Source organism: Lepidochelys olivacea, assembly GCF_965140295.1.
Source record: "Lepidochelys olivacea isolate rLepOli2 genome assembly, chromosome: 3".
NCBI classification, from domain to species: Eukaryota; Metazoa; Chordata; order Testudines; family Cheloniidae; genus Lepidochelys; species Lepidochelys olivacea.
Genome location: NC_140413.1, coordinates 16485505 through 16510652, shown reverse-complemented (window position 1 = coordinate 16510652; position 25148 = coordinate 16485505). Strand labels below are relative to the sequence as shown.

Here is a 25148-nt window from a genome sequence, read left to right as displayed (position 1 = left end):
AATTAAATCATCCCAGCCAGGGCTTTCTCAAGCCTGACCTTAAAAACTTCTAAGGAAGGAGATTCTACCACCTCCCTAGGTAACGCATTCCAGTGTTTCGCCACCCCCATAGTGAAAAAAATTTTCCTAATATCCAAACTAAACCTCCCCCACTGCAACTTGAGACCATTACTCCTTGTCCTGTCCTCTTCTACCACTGAGAATAGTCTAGAACCATCCTCTCTGGAACCACCTCTCAGGTAGTTGAAAGCAGCTATCAAATCCCCCCTCATTCTTCTCTTCTGCAGACTAAACAATCCCAGTTCCCTCAGCCTCTCCTCATAACTCATGTGTTCCAGACCCCTAAATCATTTTTGTTGCCCTCTGCTGGACTCTCTCCAATTTATCCACATCCTTCTTGTAGCATGGGGCCCAAAACTGGACACAGTACTCCAGATGAGGTCTCACCAATGTCGAATAGAGGGGGACGATCACGTCCCTCAATCTGCTCGCTATGCCCCTACTTATACAGCCCAAAATCATAGAATCATAGAATATCAGGGTTGGAAGGGACCCCAGAAGGTCATCTAGTCCAACCCCCTGCTCAAAGAAGGACCAATTCCCAGTTAAATCATCCCAGCCAGGGCTTTGTCAAGCCGGACCTTAAAAACCTCTAAGGAAGGAGATTCTACCACCTCCCTAGGTAACGCATTCCAGTGTTTCACCACCCTCTTAGTGAAAAAGTTTTTCCTAAAATCCAATCTAAACCTCCCCCACTGCAACTTGAGACCATTACTCCTCGTTCTGTCATCTGCTACCATTGAGAACAGTCTAGAGCCATCCTCTTTGGAACCCCCTTTCAGGTAGTTGAAAGCAGCTATCAAATCCCCCCTCATTCTTCTCTTCTGCAGGCTAAACAATCCCAGCTCCCTCAGCCTCTCCTCATAACTCATGTGTACCAGACCCCTAATCATTTTTGTTGCCCTTCGCTGGACTCTCTCCAATTTATCCACATCCTTCTTGAAGTGTGGGGCCCAAAACTGGACACAGTACTCCAGATGAGGCCTCACCAATGTCGAATAGAGGGGAACGATCACGTCCCTCGATCTGCTCGCTATGCCCCTACTTATACATCCCAAAATGCCATTGGCCTTCTTGGCAACAAGGGCACACTGCTGACTCATATCCAGCTTCTCGTCCACTGTCACCCCTAGGTCCTTTTCCGTAGAACTGCTGCCTAGCCATTCGGTCCCTAGTCTGTAGCTGTGCATTGGGTTCTTCCGTCCTAAGTGCAGGACCCTGCACTTATCCTTATTGAACCTCATCAGATTTCTTTTGGCCCAATCCTCCAATTTGTCTAGGTCCTTCTGTATCCTATCCCTCCCCTCCAGCGTATCTACCACTCCTCCCAGTTTAGTATCATCCGCAAATTTGCTGAGAGTGCAATCCACACCATCCTCCAGATCATTTATGAAGATATTGAACAAAAACAGCCCCAGGACCGACCCCTGGGGCACTCCACTTGACACTCCATTGTGCTTAGATATTTCAAGGGTTTAAGAACCATACATGAATTCTTATATAAACTGTGCATTACTGTGCACAACAGTTTAGGATGGAGAGCTCTCATTTTATTGTTGACTCTCGGGTGGATTCAACCAGACAACATTTTAACTGAGCTTTTCCAAATCTGAGTTAAAAACTCTGTCAGAATCTGTTTGCCTAGGACACTGTCCAAATGCTAAGCAGAGAGGTTTTCTTCAGCCTCTCAGCACTGATGAACAGTGGTGGAAGTCTCAATCATATCAAAATAAATTCCACACCAAAGTAACTATACATATTCCCTTACCCTCTGCCAGCCCCTTACCAAACTGAATTGAGTTAGATGTAGCAAGATCAGGCACTTCCATGCATCTTCTCTCATAATACATGGGGGGAAAGGGGCATAAGATGAAAATATAAAGGCAGGAATGGCAAACTGATTACAAAAAACCTTGTTTATTATTTACACAATACACAGGTAAAAAAGAAAAGGAGTACTTGTGGCACATTAGAAACTCTGGAACTCTCAGTCACCAGGTCACATCGAAGCCAAGAACTCAACAGGATCCATAAAAAGGACTGGACATTTATATTCATAAATAAAATTACTACCCACAATCGCTAAGTACCACAAAATATTTCATGTATTTATCCTCACCCATGTCTTGTGTCACACCCATGTAAGATGGTGAAGTATCACCATTTTACAAGTGGGAAACTGTGGTACAGAAAGACTAAAGGACTTGCCCGAAGTCACAGGAAGCCTGTGGCAGAGCAGAGAATTTAAAACCAGGTCTGCAGAGTTCCATGCTAGCACCCAAAGCACTGGACGCTCTTTCCTCTACAATGAAGATATAAAAAATTATTAATGATTTAAAATTTTGGCAGGGATATAAACACGCACGATTCAGGGCATAAGACAGGATACTGGACTAGAGGGCTCACTAGCCTGATCGGTAAGGCAATGGTTTTTTATGAACAATGTTAAGGCTGCAATACCTGAAACGTAATGAGATATAAAAAAAAGTTTGAACGGTACAAAAATATGGTTGGAGAGCAAAAAATATTTTCCATTGTGTACTGTAACCAGATGTTTAGTCCAACATTAACTGCAGAGTTTTTCCCTTTCAGTACACTACTGCCTATTACTACAACAATCAAACCAAATAAGATAGAAGACTCAATCCTGAGCGCTGGTTGTTTCAGAATCAATTTAGATTTTTAAAAATATAAATTACAGGATTCATGCACCTCTGCACTTCTTGGTTGCATCAGAAGCAGAAGTACAAAAATCTCATGAGAAAGGACATTTTCATTATTTCTACTACTGAAATCAGGAAGTCTCACAAAAAAGCCTGTTCTTGTGAAAATACAAGATCAAACAGGTTCAAATAAAGTACAGATAAGCACTGAAACCCTTTACATTCACTGATGACTACTTTGGGCAGAGCCGTATCATTAGTGGGGTAAGGAGGAGGTGGTGTACATATAGAATACTAATCAGATAATCATCTGGTTTAGAAGGTACTGTTTTCTTTTTCCTCTCTTCTATTGCCTTGTGACAACCTAGTGATCATTTTGAATGGATGGTATCCATCACTTTTGTACTTTGTCTTTTGACGCTTACTTGAAATATATATTAGTTTTCAAAAAGCACAGGACTGGCGTGCATTCCCTTTTTTAGTTCTGCTATACACTGATATTCCATCTGCTTTTCTGTATCTCAGTTTCCCGCTTCGTGAAATAGGGTTGTTAAACCACTTCATGGAAGTGTTGAGAGATCTAATGCATTTATATCTGTAAGATCCTAGGACAGAAGGTGCTCTAATTACCAGGTAATTTTTTTTTTAAATTAAAGATATTAACAATATGGTTTTAATTTGGATTCTTAAGACAACATGCTCAAATATGGGCCACCACAAACCTTATCTTGCTTTTTCTCCTCTGAATCATTACTGGATAATCTCGTTTTAAGTTTCACTGAACCTTCTTTAAAGATATCTCCAAACCCAACTCCTCGGATTTTCTTTGGCTGTGCTATTGGTCCAGCTCCAGGTTCATTTCCGTTCCCTGGAGAGGCCACAGGTGAGGGAGAACCAGTGAAAAGAGACTCTGAAAAATTGAGAGAAAATGGTTTTAATGTATAAATTAATAAATGCCACTATTACTGTTAATCAGACAGTCTGGAAATCAAATCAGAAAATTGTTCCTTTGTATAAATGTCTTTATGTACATTGGTCTTGCCCAATAGACCTTAGAATTGCAGTTCCATCCTTAAGTTCACACATTTCCTGCTAGCTAGATATTTAGAAAGAGACTACGTCTAGGATGGAGGGATAGCTCAGTGGTTTGAGCATTGGCCTGCTAAACGTAAGGTTCTGAAGGGCCCATTTAGGGATCTGTGCCAAAAAATGGGGATTGGCCCCACTTTAAGCGGGGAGTTGGACTACATGACCTCCTGAGGTCCCTTCTAACCCTGATATTCTATGATTTTAAAAAGCATTTCAAGGCAGTTTACAATGACACTATTTCTGCACCACATGTGTACTGAAAAAAGGAAAGGAGTACTTGTGGCACCTTAGAGACTAACCAATTTATTTGAGCATAAGCTTTCGTGAGCTACAGCTCACTTGCATCCGATGAAGTGAGCTGTAGCTCACGAAAGCTTATGCTCAAATAAATTGGTTAGTCTCTAAGGTGCCACAAGTACTCCTTTTCTTTTTGCGAATACAGACTAACATTGCTGTTACTCTGAAACCTGACACGTGTACTGGTAACCCTTAGCCGCCATCAAGAAATCAGATCATTGATTTGTGGCCTGATTTCTCAAACATCAGGCAGGAAGGCAATCTGTTATTTTCATCAGCTGCACATTTTTCACCAGCTCTGATGAAATATGCTCCTGCATCTTTTTGACTGAGTATTTTTATTTCTACATGGTGTAACGAACTATGCATGTGTTATTGCTGTCAGCAGCAGTAGCCACTCAACTCAGAAGTACTGCAGAACACCTCACAGTTAATTCTTCCATGTTTGGACAGCCGGAGCAAAAGGGCAATTGTGGCCTAATTAAACATTAAAGAAAGGATGTTTCCCATCATAGCTACTAATTTAAGCTTTCCCCAGACCTCAAACAACTGATGAAAATAACTCAAATCAATTTTACTTTAATTATTACTGTTATTTTTAAAGAGTTAATTATGAACAGGTTAAAAAAGTATCTAAATTCTATTTTCATGTTACTTTTCATCATCATTCAGTTCACCAGATGCAGCTGTTCAACTTTAATCGTTGTTACATGGTGCACTATTTACAACCGATTAAAAAAAACTTTGAAAAATGGTGTTAAGGGAACCGCGTGGTTTGTTTGCGAACAATGAATGTCACTACAGTTGCATGCAGCTGATGGTCAGGAATTCAAGACCTAGGACAGGGTTGGGCAAACTTTTTGGCCCGAGGGCCATATCTGGATATGGAAATTGTACGGCGGGCCATGAATGCTCACAAAATTGGGGGTTGGGGTGTGGAAGGGGGTGAGGGCTCCGGCTGGGGGTGCGGGCTCTGGGGTGGGACCAGTAATGAGGAGTTCAAGGTTGGGAGGGTACTCTTGGCTGGTACCGAGAGGTTCGGAGGGTGGGAGGGTGTCAGTGGTGCAGGCTCCAGGTGGCCTTTACCTCAAGGAGCTCTCAGAAGCAGCGACATGTCCCCACTCTGGCTTGAACACGGAGGCGTGGCCAGGCGGCTCTGCGCATTGCCCTGTCGGCAGGTGCCACCCCTGCAGCTCTCATTGGCCATGATTCCCAGCCAATGGGAGCTGTGGGGGCAGCCCTTGGGGTAGGGGCAGCATGCAGAGCCCCTGGCTGCCCTTACGCATAGGAGCCGGAGAGGGGACATGCCACTGCTTTCGGGAGCCACGTATGTGGGGCAAGCCCCTGACTCCGCTTCCCGGCTGGAGTGCCGGAGTGGGAAAAGTCCCAGGCCCTGTTCCCCGGCGGGAGCTCGAGGGCCAGATGCAGCCCACAACCGTAGTTTGCCCACCCCTGACCAAGGAGCTGCTTTTAAATGTTTTAGCTTAAAAGACCCCCACACTAGTATTTACAAGCAAACTGGCTTTCCACCTGAAGAATGCATGGGAAAAATAAAAGTCATTTGAAACTTAAAACTCCAATTATTTATCAAACTCAAAATACCCTTTCATATCATTTAACTTTAGCCCTTCAACTCGAGCTCTTTCTAGGGGCTCGTACGTATGTATGAACTCCTCAGAACTGCTGTGTTCCATTTCTGATGGAACACTCCCCCTCCTGCAACTGTGATTTGAGAACTGGTCATATGGGCCTTAATCTTCTCCCTACCTTCCTTTAAGCATGTTACTCTTTGTGCATCTATGAGGGAAATACCCATCTACAAAAGCACTCCCCTCCAGCTCTTCTTCTCACTGATAGGAAGCCTCTAGGCTACAAGATGCATGTTAGTCTTAAAGGATCACACCCTTATGGGGGGCTTACTCAATTGTTGCTGTCTCTGGCAAACAGGGAAGAAAAAAAAATAATGTTGCTCAAAATATAATGCATGGTAGCTATTGGGAACATGATTTTCAGAAGTGCTGAGCACCTGCAACTCCAAATGTAGTTACACATTCAGCATTTCTGAAAAGAACAGATCCTTAATAGCTACCACCAGAAAATAGGCTTTCATTGCAAGTTATGCAGAACACTATGTTTGGAAATGAAAAACATAATTTCACAGCACAGACACTGGATTTGTGAATTTAACAGCTATTTTTAAACCAACTAGTCTTTAGTCCTGATTCACAGAACAGCTGCTAAACTAATTCCTGAATTGCTCAGAACAGTTCACACTTTTGTCCTGCTTCTGATAACTTTTCCAGCACTGATGCAAAACCCGCAGAAATATTCCCCACATTAGCGTATTCTCTCTTCCAGCTCTAGGCACCACCTTGCCAGAAACTAAAAGCTCAGAGCCCCTTACAACTAAAGTACAGTCTACTGAAATTTTTGCAATGCTCTCTTTTCTTTGATCACTATGTAGCTGTCAAAAAAAACAGGTCTTAAGATCAGTTTTTGGTACTGATTTGTTCACTTTGCATATCACTGTGGACAAACAGTGTTCTATATGAGCAAGTTTTTCTTCTTCAAACTGTAAAGCCTTCTCTAAATTACAGTTTACAGAAACTAGATTAAGTCATTGCATTTCCTATAAACCATACATTTGCTTGGAGTCCCTATCAACATTATGATGCTTTTCAGCTATTACAGTCTACTTCTGCCATTCTCCTGGTCATGAAACCATAACCACAAAGGATTGAAATCTGATGTAATCCTAAAGTGATGAGTTAATAGTTGAAGTTGGTAATATTAAAAAGGGAAATTCATCAAGGACACAAGACATGGCATAATGGGGATGTATCATACATTACTGCTAATGGCAACCAGAGAATCCGGCATCCCCTCCTCCTAAAATTCAACACTCCATGTGAAGTATTGCAAATTTACTGATACCTTTATATTGCTTTAGGCCTATTACCAAATCCATTCAGGTTAAACCCTTAGTGCTAGCCAGCAGTGTCATGGTTGTCAGAATAGGGTGAGAAAAATAAAAAAACCCAAATACTTACTTCTTGATATGAAGGAATTATAATTTGAGGTCCCAATCCTAAAACTTAACTCTAAGCATATGAATACTCCTATTATCACTGAAGTTATGCACTTAAGTGTTTGCAAGATCCGGGCCTTAACCTTAATTTTGTGATTGGAGACATAAGAAAAAATGTAATTACATTTTTGTGAGGTTCTCTCAAATTATTGAGGTTCTCTCAAACCCGGTATTGCCAGAATTCTACTTGCTTTACAAAGGGATAGTCCCTGCCCTCACAATCTACATAACTTTCCTTTCACTATTGCTGTAGCTTTCCAAAACTAAATTCTTGGTATAAGTTACTGTGATAAGGGTACTGTATTCTAGATAATATGATGGATTATTACCTGTGTCCTCCAGAACGTCTTGTGTTTCCCCATCATCTGTCAATTCTAATTCTTTTACAAAGTTTGAAGGAAATAATCCTGACTTGCCATTTAGTGTTCCACTCCACCAGCCTTCTTCTACCTGTAAAAAGAGATATTTCCCATATTAGTAATAAAGCAAAGGGAAACAAACTCACTGATACGGCAATAAATAACTATGGCAGTATAGCTAAGAGTAGGAATTCAAATAATTCTATCACAAGACACTATAACTACACAATGTGAAGCTAGCAAATACTTTGAAAAAGTTCAAAACTTCAACAAAATTTAAAATGAAGAAAATCATGAAGGATACAGTGGCAGCCACATCTCAAGAAATGTGTTTTATCACTACTTTTCTCAGCACAGCAATTATTCTACAGCATAAGAGGGACCCTCATCACTTACTCCTATTTTGAGTGGCAAAAAAGATGTGAAATTAAAACTAATCATCAGTGGACAGATCTTTTATCCCCTCTCTCTTTCCCAAGTAGAATTCTACAAGTCTGCCGTCTCCCAATAATCAAGTGATCCAAACTTAATGGGAAGGAAAAATATTAAACTGGTTGTAAAATAATGGATGCCAATTTTTATTTTTTCCCCACTGGAGATAAGAAGTCCTGCTTAGGAGTTAAAGCCCTTGAGACCCCATGGTGAACTCTAATGCCCCAATTCTTGGGACTCACGGGATTCCAGATTCTTGGTGTTAGTTATTCCATGACCCTCCTTCAGCTGAAGTATTTTTAAACCATTAAGGAAACTGTATAATTTAAAGCAGAACTAAAAACAGTCTGACACGCCTAGATGATAAAGAAACGGGGGGGAAACAACCTGCTGGCACTGTATAAAAGACATGCTATCAAAATAATTTTTAAATAATTTTCAGAACCATAATATACACAATCCACTCTTTAAATGAACACCAGTTAAATATACTCCAAAAGTTGCAGTTTATTATTGTTTTACTTTGTGGTTTGAAGATGTGTTTTACATACAGAGGACAAAAAGTAACAGGAAAAAATATTGAGACTTTACATGGTCTGTTTTAGTCTCGTGTTTTAGGTTTCTGTGCCTGACCCAGGGCATGCTTTTTAAATGAAAGCTCATTTTCTTCATTTGAGTGGAAAGATTTACTGTTTGAATGCAAAGATCATGACTGCCCATTGGAGGACACGTTTTTATGGTCAGGATTGTCTTTCTGACCAAAGACATCCTGGTTCTCGAATATGATTGCCTAATGAGATGACTATTGTTGGGTAGTCAACGTTAGGCCTTTTCCCTGTCTTTAATCTGCACTTAAAATTCTGTAGCTGTTGATCTGGTTTTAAAAATCCCGGATCCACTGATTGGCACATTCTATATGGGACGGAAATAAAAACTGGTGTCCAAAACCTGCTTATAAATGCTCCCAAATAGCAAAAGAAAGGAACTGTTCGCCCAGTTATCACAGTTCGCCAGTTTCCTCCTCAGGCACCATTCAGCTTTTTACACCCCAAACTGTACTTCAAGAAGAAGGTAATAAAACTAGACATGTGTGCTATTCCTAGAGTACATATCACTGGAAAAGTTATTTACCTTATAGTAACTGGAGGTTCTTCAAGATACGTGATCCCTATCCATATTCCACTGTGGGTACGCACACGCTCCATGCGCCCCCAGTAGGAGAAATCTTCGTTCGCGGCATGCCCCCTTGCCCTCTTTATGTCTCCAACTGAGGAGATAAAGGGCAGAGCAGACAGACCACCTCTCCAGATCCTCCTCCTCTACATGGATCCAGGAATGATTCGAAGCAGAGGAGAAGGAGGACAAGTAGAACAATACAGATAGGAATCACACAACTTGAAGAATCTCCAATTATTAGAAGTAACTAACTTGCTCTTCTTCATGGACTGCTGGGCCCTGTGTATATTCCACTGTGGGTGACTGACCAGCAGTACTCAAGTAGGAGGAGGGTGCGAGGATACAGGAGGCAGAGCAGTTTGAAGGCCCACCATTCCAAAGGATGCATCGGGAGTCCTGTACTAAAGCATAATGTCTTGCAAATGTGTGGATGGAACTCTACATAGCCGCTTTGCAAATGTCAAGGAGAGGTATTTCCTGAAGCAATGTCATTGATGTTGCTTGTGCTCTTGTAGGATGAGCCTGCACCCAACGAAGCAGAGGAAGATTAGAGAGCTCATAGAATGAGATACCACTTGAAATCCATTTAGGGATCCTCAGAGGATAGAGCTTGACCTCAAACTCTTTCTCACTGGATTTATCCTTTGTAGATAAAAGACTATGGCTTGTCATGCTCAATGGAATGAAGTTTCACTTTTTCAGATGCATGTGGAATGGGGAAGGGGGAAAAAAAACCCAAAAAACGACAGGTCAGTGAATTGACTGGTTCAGGTGAAACTCTTAAACGACTTAGAATGTAAATGCAATGAGACATGGAATATGACATAAGACAGATCTGTCATCAGTGCTCTCCCACCCTCCTGCCTAAGGTGATGGCCACTAAGAATGCAGCCTTCACAGTCAGGCAAGACATGGAACATGTAGCCACGGATTAGAATGGCAAGCAAACAAGCACTGAAAAAACAAGGTTTAAGTCCCGCTGAGGAGTAGGTTTCCTTACTGGAGGACAGAGTCTGATTAGACTCTTCCAGACTCTAGTGGTCAGAGGGTGAGCAAAAACTGAGTAACTATGTGAAGTTGGGTGGTACATACTGATTGCTGCCAAGTGGACGCACAAAGAGTTGAAGAGCAAACCCACTGTTTTGGGGGAAAGAAGATAGTCAAGAATAAGAGGAATACCTGCAGCTTCTGGAAATATACATTTCTATTGCACCCAGACAGAGAAACATTTCCACTTGGCTAAGACCTGGTCTACACTTAAAAATTAAGTCGGCATAACACATTGCTCAAGGGTGTGAAAAATCCATACCTGTAAGTGGCATAGTTAAGCAGACCTAAGTCCTTGTGTAGACAGCGCTAGGTCAATGGAATAATTCTTCCGTCAACCTAGCTACTGCCTCTTAGGAAGGTGGATTACCTAGGCCAAGAGAATCCAGCATAGGTAGTGTCTACACTGAAGCGCTGTCATGCTGTCTTCAACAATGAAAAAACTGACTTTTGAAATGACATGCATGATTCTGGAAAGAAATTCAATTAGCAATTTGAATTTCACCATGTGAAAAAAAAATAGCTGTACTTGCTTTGATAAGATACTAAATAGCTATGAACTTCGGTATTATCTAATCTTAAAAATGTAGCTATTCAAAGCTCTGCCTTCCATTTCATATAATCTGCTTCTGTTCTGACATGAAATTAATACCCAGATTACAAAAAGATTTATTTACAGTTTCAACTCAATCACTGCATTTTGTAAGCAATACAGCATGAAACTGTTTAGAAGACATTTCTGTGCTAAATATAGTGCATACATTTGTGACACATCAACAAAACTGATTTAAAATAGGTATTATTTCTGGATGTATGGAACATTAGAAAAGCATCTTCAAAGGCAAAAATTGTTTCATTAGATTATGAGACAATCCCTTCCATTTATTCAGATTCTTTTAAAAAAACAAAAAACAAAAAAAACAACCTTGAGATCACCTACAGGAGTGCTGTCCAAAACTCCCCAAAACTTCTGGGGGTACAGAAATGTGAATTCCACTCTTCATTTCCTGCTAAGCTCACTTCTTCCTTTCTTAAATGATCAGCTAGTTTAGCAATGGGGTGGTATAACAACATGAACAGAATACTTTTCTTTCCTGGTTAAATTCCTGCCTCTGCCAGGTACAGAATTACAACCCAACAACCAGATGTGTGGTTAAATCAGGTAGATCTTACAAGAACTATAGCCCTCAGAAGCCAAACCTTCAGTGTCCAAACATCTAACTTGTCAGCATATCTCCCGAATCTACAGAATTCATGTTAACTGACTCCCAATTATCCAAGCCTTTTTTTTTTTAATCACACAAGCGATTTGGATATTTGGAATTCTACTGCATTACATTTGCATGTAACAGGTTCAGTATTGACCACAAGAGGGAGTTGCACTACTACTACGTTCACTAAACGCCATCTGTACATAGTGGTCACTAAAGAAGTTGCATAGAAACATTCACAAACATAACCACTGCAACAAAAAATGGGATAAAAATTGTGATTTTCAGATGCCTAAACAGAGGAGAAACTGATCCAAGCAAGCTCGCTCACTCCCAACCTTCAGTCAAAAAGAAATCCAGTTCTGCTGCTAACACTTACCAATTGTAAGCTTGAATATTGTTCAAAACACTGATGTTACATAATTTAAATCAAATGAACCACTGGCCACACATTTAAAAATATCGGCTGTAAATGAAAGATCGATAGATGAATGAGTCTGAATGACAGGACATTAGTATTTATTGTTTTACAGTTCTCAAATCTGTGCTAGGGGCTTAAAAGGACACATTAAAACCTTGACTGACAGCTGGAAAAAGGGAAATTGGTAGGGAAAGTGGGTTTATTATATGGCAAAATTGAGGAAAAATTGTACTGTGTTTTTGGCAAGTTGCTTTTTATGTTGGTCTATATCGGTCTTCTCTTAGACTAAGCTCTTCAAGGCAGGGACTGTTTTAATCCGTGTATGTACACTTTCTAGCCCAATATGGCCTCAACCCTTCTTGAGATCTGTAGCTGCTGCAGCTGTAGAGTATATATTATGTAGCAGCAGTAAATGTAGTAGCAGAAGTCATAAATATTACTACAAAGAAGGTCCCAATCAATTAATTTACCATCTAGTTTTGCTCAGATTCTAAGCAGCTTGGGGCACGGACTGTCTTTTGTTTCTGTGTTTGTATAGCACCAAGTACAGCGGGGTCACGGTACAAGACTGGGGCTTCAAAGCACTATGTTGACACAAATCAAATAATAATAATGATGATAAGCAGGGGTAACAAACAGAAAGAAAGAAAAGACTGAGGAAACAAAGGGCTTACAACAGAAAGATTATACAGTTACTCAGGTTAGGCTAAGCATTTTAAATATTTAAACAAATGCTTTTTAAACTGAACTAATTACTGAACCTCTTCCGACAGTCACTCGGAAGAGAGATCTCGAGGGATTCAATCTGGCATAGCTGATTATTTTTCTAATACAGACAAGCACGTTAACAGAATTCTCTCTAGCCTGAGAGAGAAGGGAATTACATTATTGTCATTTATATATCTTCTGTCTCAAGATTTATCAAGGAGCACTTTGGTCCCTCATTGAAATCAGCAACCTGTAAGGTAAGCCACATTGGGTATGTTTTATGTTTTGTAATGGTTTCCTGGAACTGTTCACATTCCTGGTTTTGCGTCTAAACAGCAAAAATTGCCCCCTTTGTCAGCTTTATCCTAAATCACGCTAGAATTATCACCATGACAGCAGCTGTATGGAAGTGTCCTGCTGTATGATTGATAATCTGCATTCCACCAGCTACTATGCCATTTTTCTAGATACAGGGAGTCCTTGGACTTATGAAGCCCAACTTACGTCGGACGCTTTTCAATTGACTGCCCATTTCGCCCCTACAACACTTGTTTCACCCTTATGATGCTTGATTTCCATAAAATTGCTTGAAATCACTTCCTGATTGCATTACAGTGATATGGAGCTGGAAGGGGTCGCTTCTGATTGGCTTTGAGGCAGCAAGATAGCTTGTTGCCAGGTCCGGTTGCCACTTATTTTTGATTGGCTCCCAGCCCCAGGCTCAGCCAATTAAAAAGCATGAACAGTGATTGCTTAGACTCAGCATGTATGCCATTCTTCCTGGCTTTCTGAGCCTGTGTTTTGCCTGCACTCTGGGCAGCATATGTGAGTTTGTGTGATTATTTGAATGCTGTTTACAAAATACAGTGTTCAGTAAATACATTGATGTTGCAACATTAGTCATCTATAATTCATTTAGTACAAAAATCTGGGTTACTGTGGTGAAAAATCACGTATGAAGCCTTGGTTCAGGAACCAATCCCCCCTTCATACCACTGATACCTATGGGAAAAGCAGTTTTGACTTACAACGCAATTCTGAGGAATGAATTGTGTCATAAGTCCGAGGACTCCCTGTATTGAACTCTTGAGAAGATGCAGAAAAAAAATCAAAAATGTTATTAACATTAGTCCTTGCAACAGCCACCACATTTACAGGATCACTCCTCCCAGTAAACCAGGGTCATTAAGTCACTTGGAAACCTGATGGAGAAGGCCAGTGACAATGCCTGGATCTATATCAAACATATACACTACTACCTTTGAACAAACACAGCTGAAGGATGCCAGGAATGAAAAATAGCATCAGGTAGCTTGTTTAAATATTGCCTTGGATCTTTTACCTTCTGTAAGGCTGCTTGGTACAATTCATTGCATCATGTGATACAAAGAATTCAGATCTTGGGATCAAAGGTTTGGGAACAGCAATTTCGTAAACATTTTATTATTAATGTCAATGAAAACTGCCTGTTGAATGAGCAATATTCTCTATCTGTGTTGATAAAGAACTTATCACTGTTATACCTAAGCATTAACTACACATTAAAAATATGAGATTTGCCTGGAGGAGTAAAAAAACTACTTATGTATTGTGATTTTAGAAGTCATCTTTAAGCCATAATCTGCAAAAGCATTTGCTCTGTTTATTAAAAATTAGCAAAAAATTCTACAAGTCAATGAGGCTTAACCCTAAACATCTGAAATCATGAGGATTGCTCTGTTCTCTGGATATACAAGGCCCTTTTTGCAACATGTATTATTCTGGGGAGGATATCAGCGCCCCTTAATAGGTCAAACTTATCTGAAGAGCTGGAGCCAGGTCAAACCGCATATTTAAAAAAAACAAAAAACGAACAAACAATAAAACACTGCTGGTTTCCATGTAGCTAATTATATTGTCCCCCCATATAATACAGTATCCGAGAGCCTCCCAAATGCTTAAAAATAGAAGGAACAGTAAATCTCCCTTCCTTCCTTCATAGACTTTAGGAGAAATAGCTAGAAAAACATGCAGATTTGAGAAAGTTGAGCTGAAGAATAAATTTTGCACCTAGGTCCGAAAATGGCTGCTTCTGGGGTCATGCTTACCTTTTCCCTAGGTTCTATGCTATAGTTCCTGTGAAAGTTCCTTCTTCCCACACTCACAAGCCACCCCACTACTGGTTGAAAGTTTGACTGTTCTAGTAAAGCAGCGATCATGGGAGGATATGGTTGAGCTTCCAGGTAGGTAGGGACAATGTCATGAAAGGTTTTCAATATCAAGACAGAGCTCTTTAACTGCACTCTGTATTCAGTATGCTAATGCAAAGAGAATGCAATGGAGTGGTGTGTTCATGATGATCTGCACTCCTCAGCAAATGGCTGCCAAGTTTGATCTACTACACATTTGTTGCTACTTTGATTTGTTCAAAGGTTCAAGAATAAAAGACAATACTTTGCAAGAAAAGACAACCCCTAAAAGTCTAGTCTAATAATGCAACTCTCATCTAAGCCTGGCTCCTGTGTGTGAACTTACAGATGATCTGCCAGAAATAACCTGAGTCCGTATAGCAACACAACCTCTAGGCAAAGATCACACGTACAAACCATAAAGAACTAGAAAGTATTTTTAGGAAATTAAGGTGTAATGGAACATGATTTACTAATGTACATGTTATTCCTTGAATAACTTATAGACTAGTATTTGCTAAACACTAGGTCTTTGTTAATTCAACATTTTGCTATTCCTAAAACAGAAAACCTCTAAACTAAAAATTTTAGAGACAGAAAATCATGCCTCCCTCACCATTTTTGCAATGTTTCAGCCAAATAAAGGTTTCATTTGGGCCAAATGCGAGTGGATTAGTTCTATAAACATAACTTACCTCTTCATTAATGTCAATAACATCCCCCACCTTGAGCTCCAGTTCATCCTCGTTCTGTGGAATATACTCAAACAGCACTTTACACTGCCGCTTCTTTAACTCTGGTGGAAGGGACATTATAAAAACATAATTAAAATGAAACTGCCTAAAAATAAATTGTGTACTTTTCCATATTCAAATCTTTCAAGGATCATATCTGAACACCTGTAAATCATCCCAAGGAGCTAACTATACTTCCTTAGTTTCTAGTTTTCCAATTGTCCATTTACATCAGTATAAATCCAGCTTGCCCTGAGCTAGGTAGACCTTTACAAATACTGACTGCTTCCATTTTTGAGCTTTACACTCTGCCAATTACAAAGGAGTGAACAGTGTACTACCTATTACCAGCATATTAATACATAACTGAGTCATAGATTAAGCAGTTCAATTATTTTCAAGCTACTTCCTGTGAGAAGACTGCAACAATCAAAACAGCTGTCAGCTACCTACTGCACTGATCTAGGCATAGGGAGTAATTCTGGTGTACATTTATGAATCTCAAGTTTTATGACTACACTTTCTCGCAAACACCCATCCCTACAAAAATGTCAGATGATCTGCACAGCAAGGAAATGCTGACATCCTTTGCATGAAATAAAAATACCTTGTTAGGTATTAATTTGGGGGTAATAATATTTGTTTTGCCTGAGCATTCAGAACCTGAACATAATAAAAAAAAAAAGGGGGGCATGGGTTTCATTGGAATCTGAGGAGTACAAAACTTTTCCCAGTTCCAGCATGTAAATCAGGATATGAAGCCTATCATTTAATCAATCAGTATTAAGTGGCACAAAAAGAATCTAGGAAGAAAAGGCAACCCACTACAGGATATTTCACAGACAAAAGATACACGGCTATGCAAATATTAAAGGACTGATGGCATCCTGGTAAGAGAGAGCTCAAGCAGCTTGCAGTAGCACCACAAGCCAAATCTGTACACGTCACAAGGTTAGAGTTTTCCAGATTAATATTGAAATGACACTACTGTAGCAGCCTTGATGGTTTCTTCTTATCCCACTAGAAGTAGAACTTCTAGAAGAAGTTTTCCAGCTAATAAGCAGATAGTAAACTTTCCAAGGCAACTTCCATCTTGAATGAACATTTTTATTCTGGGTGTATTAACAGGAGTGTTGTATGTAGGATACAGGAGGTAACTGTCCCGCTTTATTCAGCACTGCTGGTGCTTCAGCTGGAGTGCCGTGTCCAGGTTTGGGCACCACACTTTAAAAAAAAAAAAAGATGTGGACAAATTGCTGTGTGTGTCCAGGGAAGAGCAACAAAAACAACAGGTTTAGAAAATCTGACCTTTGAGGAAAGGTTAAAAAACTGGGCATGATTAGTCTTGAGAAAAAGACGACTGAAAGAGGGACCTGATAAGCATCTTCATAGATCTTAAGTGCTATTATATGGTGATCAGTGCTTCTCCATATCCACTGAGATAGGACAAATAATAAGATTAATCCGCAGCAAAGGAGATTTAGGTTAGATATTGGGGAAAACTTTCCCACTACAAGGGTGGTTAAATTCTGATATAGGTTACCAAGGAAGATTGTGGAAACCCTATCATAGAAGGTTTTTAAGGACAGGTTAGACAAACACCTGTCGAGGATTGTCTATGTATACTTGGTCCTGCCTCAGTAGAGTGGAATGGACTATGAGGTCCCTTCGAGGCCTCTCGAGGTCCCTTCCAGCCCTACATTTCTATGATTTTATTATTATTTGTATTCCAGTACTGCCCAACTACTGCTGGGTGCTGTCAACACATAGAGACAGTTCCCAACACAGACGCCAAAATTTAAGACAACATATAAAAAAAGCATGGGGCAACAATCTTTACTTACATGATATACATTGCTTTTTGGTTACTTAAGTACACAGCTGCTACACTGGCTACCCCCAAGTTCTACATCTCAGGAGGAGAAAAGCTATGTGCCTTCAATAAAGCCTTAAAGTTCACTTTACCAGTTGAAAAGATCTAAAAGCTGCCACTGAGATTACAGAACTGCCCCAAACTCACAATTAGAATTAAGAATGTATCACCTTAGGGGACATACAAATACAGAGGAAAACATGTTTATAATCTAAAAGAGCCAGAAGATAGATAAGAAAAACAGCAAGCAATATGTTCAAGATCCGTATACTGTGGGTTACTTTCTAAAAATATTTTCCCTAATCTGCCCCATTTCCATACTGATCCTGTGCCATTGCTGCCAAGACAATATACCCACCTGGCCAGAAATAGGTTTTGGTTCACTGCAAGGGGGTGTTTTACAAAAAAAAACAAAAAAAGCCACCACATACATTCCAATCAAGAAGTGTTCTTGTGTTACTGAATATTGAAAGTGTAAAGGGCCTCACTGGCCTCTCCTGCCCCTCTGCTATCTTCCAGGCAGCTCCAGTTGCCCTTCCTCACATTGTGGGAGGAAGGGATGTGCCTATGCATGCTTTGTGGGCTCCTTGGGTCAGGAACAGAGGCCAGCAAGAATTCAAAAACTGGCTGAATATGTGGTCAAATGCAACATGGTTCCACCACTCCACTTAAAGGGACAGGTTGGAGAGGCTAATTGGAACATAAGCAGCTTGTGGTGTTCTGGTGATGTACTAGTACTTCATGTAATTTCATAATTATGGTTCACCTAGAACAGTGGTCCCAAAACTGTGGAGAATGCCCCCTCAAGGGGGCATGAAGGAACGTTGAAGGTGGCGGAGTGGGGCCCAGGTTAGCCCCCATGAGAGGTTGGGAGGGATCACCACCCAGCTGTGCTCTGCTCCAGCCCAACCGCAGCAAGGCCTGCAACCCCGGCCACAGGCCCGACCTGGCTCCAGCCTCTGATCCAGCCCCTGCAGGGGCATGGACAGATTTTATTCTAGCAATTTATAGCCACACCCAATATTCACATGTATTAAGTCTTCCAGGGATGGAAGATACTAATTTTGATGATACTTCGCTCAATTTCAAAAATATTTTAACTCAACACAGTAGAGCATCTTTTAATAATATGGCCCCAAGCAGGATCTCGTCACAGGAAAGAGCTCTTTATCTGCCCTGCAATGGCTTACTAATGCTGCTGAGTCAGCCACATTTTGGACTAAGTTAGTGATCTTTCTTCTCTAAAAGGTCATGAGGGAAGCAGTCCCAAAAGTGGGTCTGAAGTTCCCTCAGATGCTGACTCAAGTTCGTGACCAATTTTCTTGAGGACGTCTAAATCAAGAGGAAATTACACCACGTTTCTGCCTTGTGCTCAAAGAGACCAGTTTCCAAGCTTCCTTAAGAATGCTTCTTTGTCAAGCTTACACAGAACATTCATATTCTGCTCCTGGAGAGAAGCTCATTCAGATGCTCAAGGCAGTCAAAGGTAAACATGGCACTTAAGATTAATATAGAAAGCATGAACAAAAGGAGATTGCTGATCATTCAGGGAAACATACATTTCCACTCTTAATCTGAAGTCTTTCACGTATTACCTTGTGAGAGCCACCTCACTTCCGTGGGGAAAGGGAAGTACTGATGAAGAGAACCCACGTCATCATAGAGCAATACAAAGTCAAAATACACTGGAGCTCTTTTAAATGACGTTCACTCCTTTAACAACTTCACAAAGAACCAGCACAGTCCTTCACGCACTTTCTTAGTGGCAAGAGCCTGGCAATAAAAACAGTAAAGCCTTAAGACATTAGGTGCCACAGCTGGATCCATGTTTCTGGCTGCTGAAAAATATTTCTGTGCTAAATGCCACACTGAGCCTGGAAATGGGAGCATTCAACACAAATCTGCATATAGCTTAACTTTTGTTTTAGCTTTCTTGTTTCTTTTTCTGCTCATTCAGAGAGTTATTCAATTAATGTTCCCACCTCAGAAACTTTGCCAGGTAAGACACCGCATATGTAGCGAATGCACTTTCTTGCAAAAGCCACAGAAGTCCTCCCCCAAAGAATACATAGTAAAATAACTTCAGTTTCACATTAAAATAGATATTAAAAGCAAAAAAAGTAAAGACTTTTTAAATGTTAAATAAAGGCGCTAGTGACTACAAATATAGATAAGAGATATTGTCCCAATGCTATTAGAAACAGTCCTAAAGAATGGCCACACTCAGTAACATTGGAGAAGAATGTGCACAACAGTATTCTTCAGTCACCTTGGAGGAAGTTAACTGCCAAAGAAGCAGCTCTGTATTAGCAGTTTTTAGGAGAGGATATAGCAACATAGGTGGCTGACAAAATAAGGAAAAGTCAAATTATATAGAGAGTAACTGTCACAGGTCATGCCTGCCCTGCCTCTCACTTGCTGGCCAAGCATACTTCTGCAGGTGCTCCCTGCCTCAATTTCCTGTCCCCCAGGTTTTCTGTTTCTCCCAGGGATTCAGGTGACTCAACCCTCTGGCTGGGTCACTCTCAGAGTTCAATCTCCTTTTGGAGTAACAAAAGACCAAAAAACCCAAAAGTTACTTTTGCCCCACTTGGGCTCCTCTTCAGCCTGCCTTCTGTGAGTCTCCGCACTTTGGAATATAGCAAAGACTCCCAAGCTGCTTCCCTGGAGTCCCCTAAACCCTGCTTTAGGGCTGTCCACAGAAGCCCAGTTAGCTCTCTGTAGTTCTTCCTCCCAAACTGGGTTTTCTCAGACCTTATTAGGCCCAGGTGTTTATCAGGCTATCATCTGACCCCAATTAGTCCAGCTCTTCCAGGGGGGACAGGGCAGCTAATTATGGCACAGGCAGGGCTGACTGAACAAGGCTAGCTAGTCCCAGGCCTCCCTGTTGCAGTAACGTACAGTTCTTTAATGGAACAAGCAAAATTGTCTGTGCTGGAAATCACTGTGATAAAAGAAAGTTTTGAGTTTTTAACTCTTAGCAGTTATTTAGTGCTGTTCTGGCCTCTCATGCTGAAGAACCTGCCTGACGTTCGCAAAGTTTTGTGACATCAAGTTACTTTCCCAAACAACAATTGGCATTGAAGATGGAATCCTGATGCAGCAATACAAATGAAACAGAGTGACTGCAGAGGGCTAGGGAAACAGAAAGGAAACTTCAGCCTGGTGCCACTTCAACTGAGTAGACTGCTGATTTTGAGGGAAAAAAAGGTTAAAACTTCCTAGCTATTTGGGGAAAATGGACTTGTTTGATAGCTCAGTAAAGGACTGGCCCACCTACATAGAGATTGGAATTGTATATTACAGTTAACAGTAAAAACGGATGAGAAGAGAGTGTCCATTTCACAGAGTGTATCAAAGACTTCAATTTATAACCTGCTGCATAGTTAAAAGCTCCTATTGAATCCAGAGAAAACACCGAGTGTGGAAATTCTACAAAATCACCCACCCCTAAAGCCACTAATAACTTGAGATTATGTTCATTTTTGTATATGGAACCAAAAAGAAAATGAAAATTTCTGAATATCTGGCTGGATTAAGGAAATTAACAGAGCATTGATAGTTTAAGTGATGCATTAAGGGACTGGTTAGCATGTGGTACACAAAATGAAGCAATACAAAAACCATCTACTGACTGAAGCTAATTTGACCCTAAAATATGCACAAGAAATTGTAGTATCATTTGAGACAGCTACTAAAGATGTCAGGGAGCGGAAAGAGTATCATGTAACCTATGCAATAAATAAACCGAGGGCTAGGCAGAAAGCACAATACAGACAACACTAAAATAAACCTGTGCTTTTGCTAGAGGCACAATCTCACAATACAGATGATTGTTGGTTCAAGGACAAACCCTGCAGAAACCATAAATTTTAGATTCATCAGTTCACAGAGATCATGGGATCCAAGAAGAATGCTATAGCATCTCTACAGCTGTTTAAACTTAGCAGACAACAAATTGGGTGTTCTCTGGATTTCTTTAACAGTGGAAGGAGCAAGAAATGGAAATACATGGATTGCCAATTTTGTTATTTCACAGTCTTAGTAAGAGACTTCCCAGATAATCTGTGGAAACCTAGAATGATTACATCACAGGCTGGTCCTCTGTTTTATTGAATAGAAGTTGCACCAAATATGTCATGGAGAAGACAAGTAAACAAGCTTTTCAGTGCAATTTCTACACATATGTGCTGACCCACTTCTAAGGAGGCATTGCCAGTTCACAGGCCAACAGTATATTAACATTTTATGAATTCATATTCTCTTGGTCAGTCAGTGTAATATAAAAAACTTGGTCAGCCGAATCCCCAGACTGAGTGAGGGAGCCCAGCTGGCGAGGACTGATCTGAGCTGGGCTTTACAACGACAGAAAACTGGAAGCTGAAAGGGGGCTGCTGGGAAACTCTGCAGTCACTTCCTAGGAGAAGGGAGGCGTGTTTGGGCCAGAAACCCAGAGAGGGGGGAAGCCAGGAAGGTAGCATAGGACTCAGGTCTTACTGCCTTTACCTAAGAGGGAACAGGCCCTTGACTACTTGCTAGAGGATCCCAGAGTAGAAGGAAGGCCCGGGTTCCCCTGCCAGCCACTGAGGTGTTGGCACTATGCGTCAGTGAATGGGAAGACTGCTTAGGATGACTGACTGAATTCTTCAATACCCCAGAAGGGGAAAACGCATAGAGGGATGATTCACGAAGAAGCAGCAGAAGTTTGTGAAGTGAGAGAAGGGCTGCAGACCCAGAGAGAGAAGCGGAGAGACTGCATGCAACCACAGGAAGGGGTGTTGACCTGACGAGCTATTCCTGAGAGTGACCAGGAGGAGGTGCCATCCTAGTGGAGTGGAGCACCCCGTCGCACATCCCAGAATCATATTAGCTTTTTTTGCAGCTGCATGACACTGACAACTCATATTCAGTTTATGGTCCACTATAACCCCCAGATCCTTTACAGCAGTACTGCCACCTAGTTAGTTATTTCCATCTTAAGTGAAGTATTCTGCACTAGTCTTTATTGAATTTCATCATGTTGAACACAGACCAATTCTCCAATTTGTCCAGGTCATTCTGAATTTTAAATCTGTTCTCCCAGGTGCTTGCAACCCCTCCAAGTTTGGTGTCATCTGAAAATTTTATAAGCACACTCTCCACTCCACTATCCAACTCATTAATGAATATATATTGAAGAGTACTGGACCCAGGAATGACCCCTGTGGGAGCCCACTAGATAAGCCCTCCCAATTTGACAGCAACCCATTGACAACTACTCTGAGTATGGTCTTTACATTTGTGTATCCACCCTACAGTAATTTCATCTAGACATTTCCCTAGTTTACTTCTGAGAATGTCATGCGGAACTGTGCCAAAAAGCCTTACTAACATCAAGGCATATCACATCTACTGCCTTCCCCCAACCACTGGATCAGTAGTCCTACCAGACATGTTCTGAGACAGCAATTAATAAGCTCTTAATCTTGCAATGCAGCCATGAGCATCCAATAAATCTTCACCTCTGCTCAAGGCCCAGATTATAGCAAAACAGCCTTGCCCGAATGAACCACTGCTTCCTCTATGGGTAATGAGAATGCCCCTCCGTGATAAATGAAGGGGAGTGGGAAAGCTCCCTTTTATGGACACCCAGCTGTCCAGTTAGCTATAAAGTCCCTCTTGATGTCTGTTCTCTGCTTGCTTTACCTGTAAAGGCTTAAAAAAGTCCCCCAGGTAAAGTAAAGGGAGTGGGCACCTGACCAAAAGAGCCAATGGAAGGCTAGAACTTTTTAAAATGGGAAAAAAGCTTTCCCTTTGTCCCTCTGTTCTTCTCTCTTGGCTGAAGAGACAGGGGCAGCAGGAATGTAGTATAAAGTTTGGACCAGGTATGAAAAATCATCTCCCATACCTAGAAGGATTCATTGGGACAGGGAATGTTTAGATAGATGCGATCAGGTTTGTTTCTTTATTTCGGCTTGTGGATTTCCTCTGTGCTAAGCTCAGGTATTTTTGTTTGTTTTCTTTTGTAATGTAAAGCTGGACCCCTGGGAGCCATTCCTGGTGTTTAACCCCTTTTCAGTTACTCTATAAAAATCTAGCAATAGCCTGATTTTCCAGATGTTTCCTTTCTTCTTTTTTTTTTTTAAATAAAATTTACGTTTAAGAACCTGATTAGTTTTGTATTTTAAAAGGTCTGTGCCTGTGTTTTTCAATTAGCTGGTGGCAACAGCTGGGTTTGTTTGTTTTCTTTCTCTGCTTCCACAAGGGAGGGGTGGAAAAGCTGAGGGGCCCCAGGGAAATCTTCCCAAGTGACTTTTTCCAGGATTTGCAAGAGGCAGTTTTTCACTTGGGTGGTGGCAGTGTTTACCAAGCCAAGGTCAGAGAAAAGCTGTAACCTTGGGAATTTAATACAAGCCTGGAGTGGCAAGTATTTATTTTTAGAATCCTTGCGGGCCCCCACCTTCTGGACTCATACTGCCAGAGTGGGGAATGAGCCTTGACACCTTCCTTTTCAAGTTCAGCTGCCAATACCTTTGAGAGTTGTGTTAAGGCAAAAAAGGAGGGCACTGAACCTCCAGCATTTGTGCCCAGAAGACACAAACAAAAACCTGCAATGGGATAAGTTGATGAGAAAGTGAAGATGAATTCTTACAGAGGTCAAAGAGTCAACGTGGAAAAGAAACCTAACATTTTTGTCTCTTTCAGGCCCAGCATCTGTGGAAGCTACTAGAGGCCTTGAAAACTACAAAATATAAGAACATAAAAATGGCCATACTGGGTCAGACCAAAGATCCACCTAGCCCAGTATTCTGCCTTCTGACAGTGGCCAATGCCAGGTGCCCCAGAGAGAATGAAAGAAAAGGTAATCAAGTGATCCACTCTGTCACCCATTCCCAGCTTCTGGCAAATAGAGGTTAGGGACACCATTCCTACCCATCCTGGCTAAAAGACATTGATGAACCTATCCTCCATGAACTTACCTAGTTCTTTTTTGAACTCTGTTGTAGTCTTGGCCTTCACAACATTCTCTAGTAAGGAGTTCCACAGGTTGACTGCGCATTGTGTGAAAAAAATACTTCCTTTTGCCTGTTTTAAACCTGCTGCCTATTAATTTCATTTGGTGACCACCAGTTCTTGTGTTATGAGAAGGAGTAAACACCACTTCCTTATTTACTTTCTCCACCCCAGTCATGATTTTATAGACCTCTATCATATCGCCCCTTAGTCGTCTCTTTTCCAAGCTGAAAAGTTCCAGTCTTACTAATCTTTCCTCATATGGCAGCCGTTCCATACCCCTGCTCATTTTTGTTGCCCTTTTCTGAACCTTTTCCAATATACCTTTTTTGAGATGGGGCGACCACATCTGCATACAGTAGTCAAGATGTGGGCCTACCACCTTCTTAATGATTCCCAACATTCTGTTCACTTTTTTGACTGCCGCTGCACACTGAGTGGATGTTTTCAGAGAACTATCCACAATGACTCCAAGATCTCTTTCTTGAGTGGTAACTGCTAATTTAGACCCTATCATTTTATATGTACAGTTGGGATTATGTTTTTCAATGTGCATTACTTTGCATTTATCAACACTGAATTTTATCTGCCATTTTGTTGGCCCGTCACCCAGTTTTATGAGATGCTTTTGTAGCTCTTCTCAAGATAGTTAAGTCCCAAGCAGACTGCATAGTTTTGAATCATCTGAAAATGTTGCTACCTCACTGCTTACCCCTTTTTCCAGATCATTTATGAATATGCTGAACAGGACTTGTCCCAGTATAGACCCCTGAAGGACAGAACTATTTACCTCTCTCCATTCTGAGAACTGACCATTTATTCCTACCCT

General features: G+C 41.0%; 1 protein-coding gene across 1 annotated transcript in view; it reads right to left on the bottom strand.

Annotated features, from left to right (window-relative positions):
• Positions 1 to 25148, bottom strand: part of CD2AP (CD2 associated protein) — a 160506-nt gene that overhangs the window by 56104 nt on the left and 79254 nt on the right. Inside the window, exons 4-6 of the mRNA XM_084624761.1 lie at positions 15415 to 15515; positions 7527 to 7647; positions 3446 to 3633 (exon numbers count right to left, since the gene is read on the bottom strand). Of these exons, the coding sequence (XP_084480887.1) occupies positions 3446 to 3633; positions 7527 to 7647; positions 15415 to 15515 (410 nt within the window). The remainder of the gene's footprint in view (positions 1 to 3445; positions 3634 to 7526; positions 7648 to 15414; positions 15516 to 25148) is intronic.